Source organism: Periplaneta americana, chromosome 9, assembly GCF_040183065.1.
Source record: "Periplaneta americana isolate PAMFEO1 chromosome 9, P.americana_PAMFEO1_priV1, whole genome shotgun sequence".
In the NCBI taxonomy this organism is placed as follows: Eukaryota; Metazoa; Arthropoda; class Insecta; order Blattodea; family Blattidae; genus Periplaneta; species Periplaneta americana.
In genome coordinates this window covers 151,562,099-151,580,959 of record NC_091125.1, presented here as the reverse complement: position 1 = coordinate 151,580,959, position 18,861 = coordinate 151,562,099, and the positions used below count along the sequence as shown (strand labels likewise).

Below are 18,861 nucleotides of genomic sequence, written 5' to 3'. Positions count from 1 at the left end.
CATTGAATGAAGGTTTAATCAACGCACAGTTTCTATTCTTTTCAGATGATTTGTGGTTCCACGTAAATGGTCATGTGAACAATCAGAATAGTCGCCATTGAGGTTCTGAAAATCCACATGGTGTACATGAAATCCCTCATTATGGTATGGAAGTTGCAATTTGGTGTGCTGTTAGTGCAAGATGAAATAATCAGTCCTACATTTTGCAACATTTTGATGAGCTGATTTTAACGATTTTCTTGAAGGACACCATGTTTTTAAGAGTTGGTGGTTGTACTGTCCTTTCTCAACCCCCTGTATGAAAGGAGGACCACACCTGTCTTTGGTCAGCAGGTCCTTCGGACCTAGCCAGGAGGGCTTGAGTCCACCGACCGTCCCCACCTCTGCCTCCTGTGGGACGCATCTCTATGCCATGACAGGCTAGCATAGATAAATACCTGTTGGTCCACGGGAGATACTTTATTTCTCTCCTACCACTCATTTCTGAGAGGCATTCCCCGATCCGACACCTGGGGACGCGCCCTCTAGGGGTTACAGGTTCCCATATGAATCAATAAAACAAGTCATAAAAAGAATAAGTAACAGCGAACAGGCAAAACATCAAAATTCAAAATGGAAAGAATCACTCAAAGATCCAAAACTAATTCCTGATCTACCTCGAAAATCTGCCGCGGCCATGTTTAGATTGATTACTGGTCATGATTGCCTCAGTAAACACCTCCATCGTATTGGAGTACTGAATTCACCTAAATGCTTACTGTGCACCAGAGAAGAGGACATGGAGATGGAGCACCTGGCTAATTGTGAAACTCTTAGGACATTTGTGGACCTTCCATCAAAATATTGGGAAGCAAGAAGGATGATGACTTCATTGTTAAATCCAGAGCATTAGATACATACACATTTTACGAGCACATAGTAAATGCACAGAGGTGCCGAAATAACATTTTGAACCCATTCTTTCATCAGTTTATGGAAGACGAGAAATCATATGGACGACATTTCCCGCAGTTTCTTTATTTGACTTTTTACATAAATTTTAGGAAGAAAAGTTGAAGTATGGGTACTGCCAGCAACAACAATCTTAGTAGCCGAGACATGAAACATCATGTGATCAGACAAGATTTATAAGTAAATCCCTGTATTACTAATTTAGCCTCGGACTCGCATTACGGAATGCATTCTAGTTCGAATCCTCATGGGGGAAGAAATTTTCTCATGAAATTTCGACCAGTATATGGGATCGGTGTCCAGCCAGCATCATGATGCACTTGGGGAGCTATGATAGGTAGCGAAATCTGGTTGCGAAAGCCAGTATAACGGCTGAGAGGATCATCGTGCTAACCACACGATACCTCCATTCTGGTTGGATGATCGTCCACCTCGGCATGTGAACGTGAGGCCAGTAGCCAGCTGGTCGGTCTGGGCCCTTCAAAGGCTGTGGCGCCACATATTATTATTACTAACTTAAGTTAAGACAAATGAAAAGAAGAAAGTAAGCTTCAGAGAAAGAAAGTCTTTATTAAATATTACATGAAAAGTGTTATGGAATTAGTAAAGAGTACAATTTCATATGATTGTCCAACCCAAATGTCCATGGGTATAGCTCAAAGCTGTGACTGAGAAGTAATGAGGGTATGAATTACAGTCATCAGATAGTTTGCTATATATTAAATTGTGACAATATTGAACAGTTTAAAAGCAGTGCTCTTCCTTACAATGTTACTTAATGTAATAAATATATTTATACAGCATACTTGGCATAGGCTTTCTCTACAAGAGGAATCCAGAACTCATTCTGCACGGATGACTGTGTAAATATCAGTTCATTATCACAGGTTGGAAGCATATCATCAATCACCACATCCATCCATTGGCCAAATCTCCAAAACCTGAAGTGAAAAATGCCAGCGTAATTGTTGTTTTCTGGGTCCCATTCTTGTTTTCTGTACTCTGGAATTACCTGAAATTGTATACCAACAAAACATTTAGGAGAGCGCTTTATACCTTTTCTTGAGTTTTGCTGAGTTTCAAACAAATGGCCGGTCAGAGATTCGTAGATTTGCATTTCAGAAGAATAGTTAAGACTAATTGAGGAGTGTTTTTGCTAAACAAAACTACTTTTATAGATCTAGATTCATTTTCCGGGCTGAGAGGCCATGGTCTATTGGTTGGTTTTATACCAGACGTTTCGTCTGCAACTGCGGCAGACATCTTCAGTGGAGTGGTATCCGAGGTCGCAAAACTCTTCTCGGTGTACCTGAGGCAACTGATCCTGTGGCTGGTTGTGCGGGCATATTTATGGTGCAACTAGCAGGCTGAGGCCTGTTGTCGCTGCAGTCCGCGCCGCTTATTCGCTGCTCCTGTTACTCCACTGAAGATGTCTGCTGCAGTTGCAGACGAAACGTCTGGTATAAAACCAACCAATAGACCACGGCCTCTAAGCCCGGAAAATGAATCTAGATCTATAGACTCCGGCCATGAAAGCCTACACGACAAAACTACTTTTCTCAGAAAACGAGTTTTATTGTGTACACAGTTTATGTTGTGGGAAGGAGATCTTTCTAATCATCCTCTATGCACGGTATGAACCGAGTTATGCAAAATCTGACTGCATAGGGTGATACAGAAGCTAAACATCATATGATTGTGATATATAACTCATTTTCGAAAAATTTTGCATCTGTCGAGTTTAGCAAAAACGCTCCTCAATTGTGTTCTAATTGTTCAATAATTTATTGCTCTTATAAATTACGTAGGTAGGCAATGGAATCTTACAAGGAAACCAAAGCCCTGTATAATAGTAAAGCTGTAATTGGAGTGCTTTTAACTTCGGTTATCAGCCCTAATGCTCTATTCTCTAATTTTTTTAAACTGATTGACTACTTGTTATAATTGCTTCACTATCATATTTAATAAGAAATCGAAGAAGAAAAAATTGAAAATAGGCTTTCTAAAGATATGGTCACACGTCGCTACTTCTGCAGTGCTGCAGTACAAAATACTGCGCAACTTTCGTACTGCGATGTGTGAACAACGGTGCAACCTGAAAAGCAGCGGTTGCCGAACCTGCTGCCCACTACTTTTTCATGCTGCATGCAGCTTAAAAGTAGCGACGTGTGAACAGGGTTCTCAGGATTGCAGCCGCAGTATTTTTTATATCGGTTTTGTTAAAACTTTTGCAGAGGTTGCGATCAGTATAGCCACCCAAATGTGCCAATGATACTTTTATTGTTTGGATATATTTGAGGGGGTCAGCGCAACAGTGGTCTAACCCTCCTCAATGCGAAAAATTAAATATTGAGCCCTCTTTTGATTTTGACGTGAACTATTTTCCTGCAAAGTGAAATAGACGAATCCATCATTATATAACTTGTTAGGAAGCATGTAATTTTTCCCCTAAAAATATCACTTATTTATATATAGGTAAAAAGGTAAAGGTATCCCCGTAACATGCCATGAAGGCACTTGGGGGGCATGGAGGTAGAGCCCCATGCTTTCCATGACCTCGGCACTAGAATGAGGTGGTGTGGTCGGCACCACGCTCTGACCGCCTTTTACCCCCGGGAAAGACCCGGTACTCAATTTTATAGGAGGCTGAGTGAACCTTGGGGCCGTTCTGAAAGCTTGGCAACGAGAAAAAATCCTGTCACCACCTGGGATCGAACCCCGGACCTTCCAGTCCATAGCCAGCTGCTCTACCAACTGAGCTACCCGGCCGCCCACTTATTTATATATATCTTTTATATATATATCTTTAATTTGCTTTTTCTACATTAAAAAAGTGGCTTAGACCACTGTTGCGCTGACCCCCTCATTTTTAATGTGTGGTGTGATGAAAATAAACAGTTACTAAATGTACAACACAGAGTATATTTTCTGATGATATAATTCCTTTTTTTAATTTTTTGTAGCATAATTCCAAACAGAAGGGTTGCCAACAGAATATGCTGTTGGTTATCATTTAAGTATATCAGGAAGTTTTTAACAGCTTTATAATAAAAATAATGCCAATTTCGGAATATTAGTTAGGATAGAAAAGCAAATAATAGATAAATAAGCTATCGCATGAGTTTCATAATCTGAAACTCTAAAGCGAACATAACCACAAAATGTATATTGAAGAATCAACACAGAGATGGAAAGCTGCAGCTCGACTGCGCCTGCAAAAGTATTGCCTTGTGTGTGAACAGACTTGCAACCTCCACTTGCAACTTTTGCAATGCTCGGGTTGCCCAGCATGAAAAGTAGCATGCAGTGCGCTACTTTTGGCTCACATGTGAACACGACACGCAACTTTTGCAGCTACAGTACAAAAGTTGCGCAGAAAAGGAGCAATGTGTGTCCATACCTTAATGCTGCTGTATTTGAGGAACATAAGGAGAACAATAAATGAAGTCTCATATGATATAAGGCATACTTTAGTACTGTTTAATCACAAAGGCAAGTCTGGAATTTGAAGTTGCAGGAAGTGTTTAATGGATGAATGTCAATAAATATGTAATTGCTTCATTTAATATTTATTTTTTATTTTAGTAGGTTATTTTACGACGCTTTATCAACATCTCAGGTTATTTAGCATCTGAAAGAGATGAAGGTGATAATGCCAGTGAAATGAATGCGGGGTCCAACACCGAAAGTTACCCAGCACTTGCTCATATTGGATTGAGGGAAAACCCTGGAAAAAAAATCTCAACCAGATAAATTGTCTCGACCGGAAATCGAACCCGGGTCACCTGGTTTCGCGGCTAGACGCGCTAACCGTTACTCAACAGGTGTAGTCCTTCATTTAATATATTTCTGTTTATTGTAAGAATAAATTAAATATTATCCATACTAAACTATTACAATTTATATTGTTGCATAGTGATACTTACTTTACGATACAGCTCCCCCACTGTAGCAAGCACTGACAGGGCAGACACTATCCAGTTACTGCTCATTCGCCCTGCAACCACAGATTTTGAACCAACCCGTTCAGCGTAGAGACATGGTGAAGAACATATTTCCTAGCAATGAAAAAACTACAATTAATATGGCAAATCATCAAAACATATCCTCAACACATTAACATTGTGACTCTGGATGCAAATGTATTAAATTCTAGTTTCATTCACGCAGGACCAAGAATTACGAGTTACGAAGAGCTCAAGAATGTTTTTTATCACTTACATAAAGCAAGGATTTTTTCAAACATTGTAAGACATAATCCAGAAAGAACACTGAAAAATGAATGAACAGCTTGCCTCCTGTATTGTAACTTACGTGTGAAACTTAACAATAACAATAACAATGCCAGCCTCTTGGACTAGTGGTAAGAGCTGCTGACTACAGTTCATGTGGTCCTAGGATCAATTCCTGATTAAAATACAAGAATAATTCCTGTTATTTTTCTCTAAAGGAAATTCATTGTTCCTGTGTTCCTTCATGATCTGAAAATTAAGTTAAGTTTAAATATAAGACATCTTCTGGCACCACATATTTATACAATCTTGTAATATCATCAGGGCAGCATGACTCCACCTTCCTGGCACTCCAATCTCAGAAGTGTATGTAAGTCACCACCAGAAGAAAAGACCAGAAATGTCTAAAGACAACCTGGTGGCATTGGGAGAAAAAATGTAGTAGTAATAATAATAATAATAATAATAATAATAATAATAATAATAATAATCTTCTGCTTTTGTATTAAGCTACGTGGCTTATTACATTGTTATTGGTTGTTGTTGTTATTATTATTATTATTATTATTATTATTATAACAACAACCATTAACAATGTAGATTATTTTATGACGCTTTATCAACATCTTAGGTTATTTAGCGACTGAATGAGATGAAGGTGATAATGCCGGTGAAATGAGTGCGGGGTCCAGCACTGAAAATTACCCAGCATTTGCTCATATTGGGTTGAGGGAAAACCCCGGAAAAAACCTCAACCAGGTAACTTGCCCCGACCGGGAATCGAACCTGGGCCACCTGGTTTCGCGGCCAGCCGCACTGATCATTACTCCACAGATGTGGACATTAACAATGTAATAAGCCACGTAGCTTAATACAGAAGCAGATTATTATTATTATTATTATTATTATTATAACAACAACCAATAACAATGTAATAAGCCACGTAGCTTAATACAGAAGCAGAAGATTATTATTATTATTATTATTATTATTATTATTATTATTATTATAACAACAACCAATAACAATGTAATAAGCCACGTAGCTTAATACAGAAGCAGAAGATTATTATTATTATTATTATTATTATTATTATTATAACAACCACCAATAACAATGTAATAAGCCACGTAGCTTAATACAGAAGCAGAAGATTATTATTATTATTATTATTATTATTATTATTATAACAACAACCAATAACAATGTAATAAGCCACGTAGCTTAATACAGGAGCAGAAGGTTATTATTACTATTATTATTATTATTATTATTATTATTATTATTATTATTATTTAACTAAAAATCGTTTCTAATACGTGTAATAAATTACACCAACTGGTATTTCATCCAGCAACTCATTTTAATTTTCTCTTAAGAATTTGCAACAGAATTCTCAAGTCAATTTCCCAACCAGAAAAATACAAAAAGGATCATCAATTATTTCTGTCCATAGATTAATAATAAACTGTTGATTCATTGATAGTGTGGGGATTTCATTCAGCCCAGTAATGAATGTTGTGAAAACAGAGTACCCCCACTCCTAGTCAGTGCTGCATTATGTAAACAACACAGTGGAAAGTAAATGGGGCAAATCGCAATATAGCGAACGTAGAAGCTCCGCCCACGACCCCTTCCACTTTTCCCCAACTAGAACAACAGACACTCAACGTGATAGGCGAGTGTTGTGTCGAATGCACATTTTATGTGGGTGGGGATAACTTCCCCTACTGGCGTTCGCTATATTGCGATTTATCCAGTAAATGTTGACTAGTGGCATACATCTGCAGTAATCAAGCAAAAAAAAAAAAAAATTTTGCGTAAGAAATGAATTATTACAGAACTTGTATAAAGATGCGAGGTTCTCATTTTGAACATTTCATTTAAGGTACTGTAAGCATATAGTTTCTGACATACAAAACCAATTCATTTTATATGAACTCTTAAAATGTTATTAATTTCAGGGGGCTATTCTTGGAGATATTTCAAACAAAAAAGTTTAAAAGTTGTTGTTGTTTTCTAATGCCAGGCGTTTGACAATAAAGTCATTTGACCTCTTGCACTCCAATATTTTTCAAAGATATTATCATGACCAGCCACTGAAGCACAGATTTTGAGGTGTTCCGAATCCATTTCTTGGTTTGAGTTGCACAATGGGCAGTTAGGGGACTGATATATTCCAATTCTATGCAGGTGTTTGGCCAAACAATCATGGCCTGTTGCCAATCTAAATGCAGCTACAGACGATTTTCGTGGTAAATCGGGAATTAACTGTGGATTTTGATGCAGAGAGTTCCATTTTTTCCCTTGGGATTGTGTTATCAAATTTTGTTTGTTGAAGTCTAAGTATGTAGATTTAATAAATCTCTTCACAGAGTAATACGTAGATTTAGTAACAGGTCTGTAAGTAGCAGTTCTGCCCTTCTTTGCTAAAGCATCCGCATTCTCGTTTCCCAGGATTCCACAATGGGATGGTATCAATTGGAATACAATTCTTTTATTGAGTGATATTAATTGAGAGAGCATTTTATTTATTTCTGCTGTTTGAGATGAAGGTGTGTGTTTAGAGACGATTGATAGAATAGCTGCTTTGGAGTCTGACAATATAACTGCATTCCTAAATTTATTGATGTGGCATAGAAGGTTCCTGAGACATTCACTTATTGCAATGATTTCTCCATCAAAACTTGTTGTTCCATATCCAAGAGATCTATAAAGTGAGAAGAGACAGCACGTAACACCTGCACCGGCACCTTGTTCCCTGGAGATCAAGGATCCGTCGGTGTATAAATGAAGCCAGTTTTGTGGAGGGTACCTAATATTAATTTTCTCTAAAGACAATTGTTTCAGTATTTCAGTGTTTAAAAGTTTGCTGGTTTTTGCTTCCTACTCTAGATAAAAATTGTTTTATATGAAACATTAATTTCATAGCGTGTTTTGGGAAAGCCATTGATTTTAATTCGCAAAATGCTCAGTGAATTTAAGAGAGCAGTGTATTATAATAAATTATTGAAAGAATTTTAGTTTTGTCCTTTAAATGTGCAGACATTTGATCGGAATAAATGTAACTTTTCGTTCTGGAAAGAAATTTTACAATATTACATTTACTTGGATCAAATTTATGCACATTTAAAGGACAAAAATAAAATCTTTCATTCATTTATTATCATAATACACTGCTCTCTTAAACTGACTGGGCATAATGAAAATTAAATCAATGCCTTTCCCAGAATATACTATGAAATATTTCACACATGTATAACAAATTTTATCTCGAAAAGGAAGCAAAAACGAGCAAAACTGTATTAAATTTTTTTGTTTGAAATACCGTATCTCAAACATTACCCCCCTGAAATTAATGACATTAGTTACGGTTCATCCTGTATATAAAGATGTGATAATACGGCTTCATCTTAAGTCTAAATTAATCTCTTCTATCTTGTCTCATGATTGATGTCTTTTATTAAGAGTCCTTCAGTGCACTCCCTGCAATGCTTGATTGGAATACCTCCTTCTTCCAGAGTTCTGTCAATAGTCATTAGCTCGCAGTGAGTGGATGATAATTTACCAGTGTATAACATACACCATACTTACTTACTTACACATGGCTTTTAAGGAACCCGAAGGTTCATTGCCGCCCTCACATAAGCCCGCCATTGGTCCCTATCCTGAGCAAGATTAATCCACTCTCTATCATCATATCCCATCTCCCTCAAATCCATTTTGATATTATCCTCCCCATCTACATATCGGCCTCCCTAAAGGTCTTTTTCCCTCCGGCCTCCCAACTAACAGTCTATATGCATTTCTGGATTCGCCCATACGTGCTGTATGCCCTGCCCATCTCAAACGTCTGGATTTAATGTTCCTAATTATGTCAGGTGAAGAATACAATGCATGCAGTTCTGTATTGTGTAACTTTCTCCATTCTTCTGTAACTTCATCCCTCTTAGCCCCAAATATTTTCCTAAGAACCTTATTCTCAGACACCCTTAATCTCTGTTCCTCTCTCAAGGTAAGAGTCCAACTTTCACAACCATACAGAACAACCGGTAATATAACTGTTTTATAAATTCGGTGAATGTAGAGTATCCAACGCCCACTGAACGAATATTTCACTTTTATCACTGCCAATGTTGCGCTATAATCGTATATGAAAGGTAGGCTATAACAAAAACCTAAACTAACCAAACCTAACATGTCAAAGAAGCAACAAGTTATACTAAATATGTGTAAAATTGGCCTATGTCTCTATAGTGGGTGGGACATAAGTAACATTGACCATAAATTCTAACTTTTAGATTTTTTGACAGCAGACTAGATGACAAAAGCTTCTCAACCGAATAATAACAGGCATTTCCCATATTTATTCTGCGTTTAATTTCCTCCCGAGTGTCATTTATATTCGTTACTGTTGCTCAAAGATATTTGAATTTTTTTATCTCTTCGAAGGATAATCTCCAATTTTTATATTTCCATTTCGTACAATATTCTGGTCACGAGACATAAATAACAAACACCATCATTTTTCATAAATTATTCAGGTTCTATACATTGCATGTCAGCAGCTACTGGTGTGTGGTAAAACAAAGACGGTCACCACAATGCACCTCTGCACTCAATGGTACTTACATTAGGCCTACTCCACTTGATATTGTCAATGCTGGTGGCCCCGATGCTTGATGGAGTAGGAGGAAACAAGGGGTCACTGTAAAGTGTGTTCAGCACATCGTGGTGATGCTTGTACAATTTTTCATATTTCTGGTCCTTGAACTTAACTGGCTTCTCATAAAAGTTTTTTCCCATTGTAATCTGAAATGAAAATATCATCATCACACTGGCATAGGCTTGGCATAACAAGTAATGCTAGTGATCCAGGATTGAATTTAGGCATTGGTTCGCACCATGTTGATGCTTATTACCTACTTCAATTTTTACGAGGTTTTCACCAACCTGCGCAGATAGTGTGTTTCTCACTTGCTTCCACTAACGAAAGCCGCATCATACAGTGACAGTTGCGAGTTAGTTTATTATCTGCACTCGTACATGAAGGTTGAATTAGTCTTGTTATGTTGCGTGTGTGTGTGTTCAGTGTTGCAATGCGATTTTCATTACGTGAACATGTGTATATGCTTACTACGTAAATAAAATACAGAAAATCTTGTGCGAGGAACATGACAGAACTTCCGTAATAAATTTCCAAATAAATGAGCTTAAAGACTATATAAGAGCTGAAATCGAGTCAATCAATAAAGCAGAACTTTTTAAAGTAATTAACAATTTCATAAGAAGGTGTCAACAGTGTGTAGCAGTTGGTGGGGGACATTTTCAACATCTAATTTGAGCTGGATAAGTACAAATTCCTATATTAAATGTTTCAGTGCCAGCAGACCTGGTAGCTGCTTGGCCGCAGATAAGCTCCTAGCGGCAGGCAACGGGAAAATGAAAACTGCGCGGCTAAACAAAAGTGTCACTGAATAAAGCGAATGTCAGGTAATCTCACAGGGAATTCTCGAAATCATCTCACCAAATACCATTTCACCATCACCAAACCTACCAGTCCTAGGTAACCTCGTAGTTGATACAGCATCTTTAAAGAATTCATTAAAAATGACCATCATTGTCATCATTATCATCTTTCCTGAAACTTTTCTTCAACTAAGCTTATTTGTGGACCATACTGGTCAAACATCAAGCTTCAGACTGTAGCACAGTGGTGGAGCCAGCATTTTAAATTTTGAATGTGGAAGAAATTCAGAATTCAACCAAGGTAGGCAAGCCACCAATCTTGTGCCTCACACCATCGAAATATTTCGTTGTTGTTAGAATAAATTGCTATTCAAGATAAATGTTTCTAATTTCAGCAAAAAACGTTTCTGCTTCAAGCAAAAGTGATTCTACTGAAAGTAGTTTTGCTAATTAAGTGTGTGCCCAGCGTTAATGTTCAATACATACTGTATGTCTTTGGTGGAAATGTTCTTGATTCTTGAAATGTTCGAATTAAACTGTACAATAATTTTCTTACAGTACTTAAGTTATTTTCCTGAATTAAGAATCATTTCTCACAGAACAAAAATTCTTTATTTACCTTTTCACTCAATACGAAGACAAAACACCAGATTAATCTTATTTCTTAAGTAAATAACAACAGTGAGTTTGCATGACAGCAGTTAACAAAGAAAGTCATTGCCGGAATGTTTGTCGTAAATTGTAACTTTCAGAGAAATAGTCTGTCAGAATGCATATTTTCACAGACATGCCGTTATAAATTTTGTCTTGCATTATAGGTCAATTTAAAGCTAAATAATTTGGAAATCAATGGAGTTTATGTTTTCAAACGTATAAATTTTAAGATGGTTCCATTGAAAGAAAAACTTTAAGTTTGATTGTCCAAATGCAGGATGAACTGTTTGGTGTGAATAATTTTATCAATATCAATAATACAGAATTTGTTTAAAATATCTTAACATTATTTTAATTCTTAGTATATAATATATAATTATGTAAGATAAAATCCACTGTCATTGTTATCACGCACTGAACACTGATAAAAGGTAAATAATTGGTAATTAACTTTCAATTACAATAACAACAAACCTTAAGGATAAATCATAAAACTATAATACGTTTATCTTTTGACAATAACGTCTTCTATAAGCAGCACACTCACACCGAATAAAAGAATCTACTTTCTGCGAATTTGAAGAAATTCAATATTATTTGACATTTAGGAATGTGTAGGTCAGGGTTATAAATAGAATTGTATCAAAAGCTGTAATCTAACAACTTACAATGAAAGTATTCTTTGTAACATATCACTAGAATACGTCATCCCTTCTTAAGTATGTAAACATGTCGTAATATGTTTTTCTCCTTCGACTTTGCACAATTGCACCCCAAATAAACCTAAAACAAAGGAAGCGCCTCTAAACAACAATCAACAACCGAGAAAGAATTTAATTTCGATCTATTTATCGACTGCTGTCGACCTCTGTGCTCAAGCTCGATCGTGTTCGATGAGAAATAATATGAGTTCGAGATCTACGATTATCGAGAGCGGTATATGGTTCATTTGTGTAGGAATATTGCACGCAGAAAAGTGTAAGAAATTCAAAGACATTTGTAGGATAAGTACTTAATTTTATCATAACTGTTGTTTGTAATTCACCAAAGAATATTTGTATTAATTATTCACGCTTTTCAGTTCCGTAATGCGTCTGAAGGAAATAATTTTTTTTGTGTGATTAAATAGTCTTAGTCAATCCTGTTTATTACATTCTCAGCATCACTAATTTTTGCACAATCGTATATTTTATGGTTCTCTCAGAGTTGCCAGTAAACAAAACGGAATGTTATTTATGGACACATCTTCGGCTTTTATCGTGGAGTTTTTGTAACATCTGTAGGCTACACAAAGAAGATTCAAATCGCAAGACAGAATTTCACTGTGATGGAAAAAAACCCGGTTTCTGGTGAGGTTGGATGATTGCAAATTTATTCTGACGACATTTGTTTTCCGTGAATTGTGTTATGTAAGTAGGCAACACAACTTTTAAAAAGTGTTATATTGGTTTTGTAAGTATAGGCCTAGGTCTGCTATGAATAAGTTTACGTATTTTACGTTTATACAAATCCACCCGGACTTGATTTTGTTCTTAGTAATTCCATTTAATATGTTTATTTATCTTTTCGTCTTTATTTTGTCCTGAAACTTATCAGTTTACTATATTCATTGTCACATAAATGTTCAGAGGACTTCGATAAATGTTCAGAGGATTCTGTTAAATATAAATTAACTTACATTTTGCATTATTTTCACAGGGCTGCAGAAATCACAAAACCAGGACCGGGGGTGCCACCCATAACAGGCCCAGCTCCTCAACCAGCCAAAAAGAGTGGGATGGGAGATCGAGATTGGCAGCCCTTTGTTTATGGAGGACTGGCTTCGTGTACCGCTGAGTTTGGTATGTATTGAAAACTGAAATATTCGTAGACACTGCAGTCCACAGCATTTACTTGTCTCTTTGCACTGAGGCTTTATTTTACACTTTTTAAAAATCCAATGGCAAATAGAGCCTACTTCACTTAGTGTTATTTACCCGAGCGTTATCTTGTAGAATTTTTGCCACCATAGCATTGCCTTTTATGTAACTAACCTACCAGGCGAGGCTATTTATACCCATATAGCACCACATGATGATGCTGATAATGATGATTAATGGACGAATGGTGGAATGTCAGTAGAAAACGGAGTAAGCCTACGCCTTGGAAATGTACCACCAAACATCATATTTGTCCACCACAAATTCCACTTTGATCCACTGAGATTCGAACCCTGGATATTAACTTGGAAAGGTGATGCTTTAGCTGACCATGAACCTACAAACATTTTGTGCATTATACTGTATTTAGAAATTAAGGAAGCGCTTCATTAAAACATATTTCTGGTTGTTTGCTCTTTATGGAGCAGAGACTTGGACAATAAAGAAGCAAGATTTAAAGTGGTTGGAGGCATTAGAAATGTGGTGTTGGCAGAGAATGGAAAAAATCAATTCGATACAGAGGAAATTAAATCAGGTTATGCAGATTTTAAATGTAGAACAACACATTATTGAAACGATTAGAAACAGGAAACTAAGATGGCTTGGTCACACATTCAAATACAGAGGCTTGTTACTGGTATGTGATGTTATGGAAGGATGAATAGAAAGGATACGAACAAGAGGATGTCCCCAAAACACTTGGATAGAGAAACTGATAGGAGACGCAGAATGTGTTAATTATTAAGAGGATAGGATGATATTTTTTTAAACTTTTTTCCTATTTTTGTGTAAAATGTTAATTTTTTGTATGTGAGAGCTCATAGCTGTGGCAACTCAACCAAATAAAAATATTTTGAAAAAAGAATTATTTGGGGGCCCAAATTTTAAAAAAATATAGCTACCCAATGCAGGATTGTACTAAAACCGATATATCTAAACCGTTTTTAAAGATAGATTAAACAGTTTTTTTGCAATGTATTTGCAAAAGCATGTTCTACAAACTGTCTGTAACAGAATTTTGATATTAGTCCCTAAGTTTTTAAAATAAACAATTAAAATTTAATAACAATTTTCAGATTTCCTTTCTTGAAAACAAACGGACGTATTTTTAAAATGAAATCAATTAACAAAATTCTGTTACAGAGAAACGTTTCATAATAATCTAAAGAATGTGTGTTCTAAATTTCATGCATGTATCTTTAATAGTTCAGAAATTATATCCATTTTTGTCTAGCAATGTAGCAAAAAAGAAAATGAAGTTACTGGAAACCGATGAAAGCAGGCGTGTGATTTAAAAATCCATAGCGCAGGAAGTTTAAAAATGACGTCTCAACATCCAATAAGGGCACAAATACCCACAAAATGTAATGCAATGCATTCCACACATATCAAAGGGTATTTTAAAGAAAAAAAAAATTTTTTTTTTTAAATTTAATTTACCGGAAACAACAATAAAAGTGGGCGAGTGATTCAAAAATCCATAATGGAGGAAGTTTAAAAATGGCGACTCAACATCCGATAAGGGCACAAATACCCACAAAATGTAATGCAATGCATTCCATACATATCAAAGGGTATTTTAAAGAAAAACAACTTTTTTTTTTAATTTAATTTACCGGAAACAACAATAAAAGTGGGTGAGTGATTCAAAAATCCATAACAGAGGAAGTTTAAAAATGGCGACTCAACATCCGATAAGGGCACAAATACCCACAAAATGTTATGCAATGTATTCCATACATATCAAAGGGTATTTTAAAGGAAAACAACTTTTTTTTGAAAATTTAATTTACCGGAAACAACAATAAAAGTGGGTGAGTGATTCAAAAATCCATAATGGAGGAAGTTTAAAAATGGCGACTCAACGTCCGATAAGGGCACAATACCCACAAAATGTAATGCAATGCATTCCACACATATCAAAGGGTATTTTAAAGAAATAAAACTTTTTTTTTTAAATTTAATTTACCGGAAACAACAATAAAAGTGGGCGAGTGATTAAAAAATCCATAACGCAGGAAGTTTAAAAATGGCGTCTCAACATCCAATAAGGACACAAATACCCACAAAATGTTATGCAATGCATTCCACACATATCAAAGGGTATTTTAAAGAAAAAAAAACTTTTTTTTTTGAAAATTTAATTTACTGGAAACAACAATAAAAGTGGGCGAGTGATTAAAAAATCCATAACGCAGGAAGTTTAAAAATGGCGACTCAACATCCGATAAGGGCACAAATACCCACAAAATGTAATGCTATGCATTCCACACATATCACAGAGTATTTTAAAGATTTTTTTTTTTTTAATTTACTCATTTTTCACCAAAAAATACCATCCTCTCCTCTTAACACTTGAAACAAAAGGCCAACGGCAGGGATCCATGGAGGGCACTCTACTTGGGCGCAGACCAGTCTCAAGACTGAAGCACTAACCAACCAACTGTATTCAATTTTATAGGTTGTGTAAGAAAGTGTTGAATCTACAGGTCTTCTCTCATTGGTCTATAGTTGTAATATCAACAATAATTTCTGTATCATGTGCCAGTTATTTCTCATATGGTACCATTAACCTATTGTTCCAGGAACGTTTCCAATTGATACAACCAAAACTCGTCTTCAGATTCAGGGACAGAAGATAGATAGCAAACATGCAGAATTGAAGTATCGAGGAATGACTGATGCATTATTGCAGATATCAAAGCAAGAAGGTGTCAAAGCATTGTATTCTGGGTAAGCCCTCAGTTACTGCTTATGTTAAGAGATGTTTGATGGATGCCGTGTTAACTGTGGATGTGACACTGTATCTAGTATTTCAAATGTTTTCACCTGTCATTTGATCACTTCCATCTACAAGATGGTCTTATGTCAGAAATTTAATTTAATTTTGACTACATTTGATGGAATGATCAGCCTCATGGTTTAGTTGCCAGAGCTACTGACTGCACATGAGGTCCCGGTTCGATTTTCGGTCAGAGCACAGGAATTTTTTCTTAAAGAAAATAATTTTCCAGACCGTGGAGGAACAATATTATTCCTGTTTTTGTATGCAGGCTGGAATTTATTCCTGTATTTGTCCACAGTCTGGAAATCAGGTTAAGTTTAGGTTTAAGACCTCTCCTCGCACCATAAAATAGTAACATGGTCATTCTGTCATATCCTCAAGATAATATAACTCTGCTTTCCAGGTGCCCTAATCTCAGGAGTTAGTTACACATAAATCACTATTAGAAGAGAAGACCAGAAATACCGAAAAACAATCTGATGGCATTGAAAAAATATATGAAGGGTTCACGAGAAAAAGGGGCTCATATTTTCTGAATTTTAGGAAAAAGCTTTTTAATCAGTGTTAAAACCTATTCTTTGCCTGTATGGGAAAATTTCAGATGTGATTTATTTCTCACAAGGAGTTCCTTCTTTCTAGTTTGTCTTGCTCAAATGAAAGGCCTCATGATAATGTCCATATGGTACCAATAACGCAATATCTGGAAAAAATGCAGTGAACCCCTTTTTCCCATGTGCCCTTTACATTTGATGGAATTGGAAGCCAAACATTCAGGATTGTTGTCTTTTTTCTTGTTACGGCTACCTGTTACTAATTAAAAGTATCATATTTACTCGAATATAAGACTCTGTTACATCAAGAGCCACCCATAGGAATTGTGGACATTTGTCAGGGCCCTTCCCACTCACTAATATTTTAATGAATATTGAAATTCTATAATTTGAATACAGCGCTAAGAACATTTTTTTACAATGTACCCACAAAGAAGAAATTAACCCTTCATTAGCTGCCTACTTGTTAAAAATTGTTGAAAACATAATTACTATCAATACAGTAGAACTTGGTAATAACGACATCCAAGGGACCTTAAAAATTATGTTGTTATAAACGAGTGTCGTAGTAACCGAGATTCATATTATCAATCTAGTGAGGTGGAAAATGAAAAATAACAAACTTAATTAGACTTATTTTAGATTTATGTATTGACTTTTAAGCATACCATGAACATAATAAAATACACGTAGGCCTACAATTATAAATACAGTATTCTGTATTAAAACAGTTTGTTCAGTACAAACTACTTTACTTAGAAGTGAAGTAATCAGTCATTTTACTCTGTTGTCTTCTACTTGCCCAATACACACTTTCTAGGACTAAATTACGTTGTATGTTCATAATTTCAGTTGCAATTTCACTGCTCCCTTCCCTAGCTTCATAGAACATGTTCATAATTCTAATGATTTCTAAAGTGTCACTCACTTCTTTTAGTGGCCATACTGCATTAAAATGCGTGCACTTAGTGAAAACTTCCTGTCGAAACTCATCTAATACCACATAAATTCGGGCAAGTTATAATGGGGTGGGGAATCCGCCTGCATTCCAGAGGTCTATGACAAGGAGACTGTAAAGAATTTGTCAGGGTCAGATTTCAGCAAAATATTTCTTAAAATACTTTGGTTCTTAGAAAATCTTATTCCAAACTGAGGTTGAAAGTGACATATGCGAGGTAGACGCATAGGCGTTTGTCATATTAAGCAAGGTAGGAAAGCATATGTCTTATGGGGAATTAGTTGCGACCACAGAATATCTGACGTTATAGGCGAGGTGTCGCACAAAACGAGGTCGCTATAACCAAGTTTTACTGTATTTCAGTAATACAGTAGAACCTCGAAGAGTAGACTGTACTGTATAAGGGTAAAGGTTTGTAAAAATACACTCTTTAGAAAAAATTTGTATTAGTAGGCCTATAATGTACAATACTTCATATTTTTTCTGCAGCATAAAAAGAGCAAGAGAGAAACTGTTGGATACTCCTCCAATCGATTAGTAGGGTGACGGAAAATTGGAGTTCTACTATATATGATTTAACAGAATTCTTCTTTCATATAAAGAAGAGTTTTGTGAATATTTTGTGTTCTCTCCCAAAAAAATATCTAAAATCTGGCACCTAGGACTCCCCCCCCCCCCACTCTAGTGGTGTTCCCACCATATTGGCGGCCCTGTTATATTTAAAATCCACCTTAATGTTCAAAAGCCAAAAATGAATATTTTATTTTTCATTATATATTGAAGCTGTTCTAGGGCCCCTGGACTTTTTTTTTTATCTGAAATCTGGATGTATTAACACACACTCGTCATCATGTGCACTGGCTAGCAGTGGACAAATTATTAGTCTAAACATATAATTTTCCAATTTGTTTGAGCTTATCATTCTGTAGTTGTAAATGGGGACATAATGTTCACAATACTAATCGTATGACTATTTAAATTATTGTAACGGACTAGGCTCATGCCACAGATAAGAGACTGGTTTCCTAATGATGACTGCATATTCATGCAAGATAGTGCTTCCTGCCATAGAATGAAGTGGGTTTCGAAGTTTCTTCAGGATTCCCACACTAAAACAATTGACCAGGCAAAAGTTCTGATATGAACTCAACTGAGAATTTCTGGTATTTTAAGAAGAAATTAAAGAAATTCAACATTACCACTAAAGATTTGGGTCTCTTGGTGGTGTTTTTGTTTACTTCTGCTCAGTTTTTATCACACAGTGAGTTGTTCCATCATTTGAAAAATGAAGGGACTGCACTCACAACTAAATTATAAGAGATGCTTTCAGGCATTCTCAAAA

At 35.9% G+C, this 18,861-nt stretch overlaps 2 protein-coding genes across 5 annotated transcripts in view; one reads left to right on the top strand and one right to left on the bottom strand.

Annotated features, from left to right (window-relative positions):
• Window positions 1-12,165, bottom strand: part of LOC138706607 (calpain-5-like) — a 69,245-nt gene extending 57,080 nt beyond the window's left edge. The window contains exons 1-4 of one of the 3 annotated variants that reach the window (XM_069836120.1): window positions 11,975-12,165; window positions 9,816-9,995; window positions 4,878-5,009; window positions 1,758-1,963 (exon numbers count right to left, since the gene is read on the bottom strand). In XM_069836120.1, the coding sequence (XP_069692221.1) occupies window positions 1,758-1,963; window positions 4,878-5,009; window positions 9,816-9,989 (512 nt within the window). In that variant the 5' untranslated portion in view covers window positions 9,990-9,995; window positions 11,975-12,165. Of the gene's footprint in view, window positions 1-1,757; window positions 1,964-4,877; window positions 5,010-9,815; window positions 9,996-11,780; window positions 11,925-11,974 lie in introns of those variants that run through there. The other 2 variants (XM_069836121.1, XM_069836122.1) reach the window with 2 other exon arrangements.
• The window catches only part of Bmcp (uncoupling protein Bmcp mitochondrial), a 415,529-nt gene that overhangs the window by 372,587 nt on the left and 24,081 nt on the right, over window positions 1-18,861 (top strand). Inside the window, exons 1-3 of one of the 2 annotated variants that reach the window (XM_069836124.1) lie at window positions 12,231-12,284; window positions 13,005-13,147; window positions 15,811-15,958. In XM_069836124.1, coding sequence (XP_069692225.1) covers window positions 12,247-12,284; window positions 13,005-13,147; window positions 15,811-15,958 — 329 coding nt within the window. In that variant the 5' untranslated portion in view covers window positions 12,231-12,246. Of the gene's footprint in view, window positions 1-12,230; window positions 12,285-13,004; window positions 13,148-15,810; window positions 15,959-18,861 lie in introns of those variants that run through there. The other variant, XM_069836125.1, reaches the window with a different exon arrangement.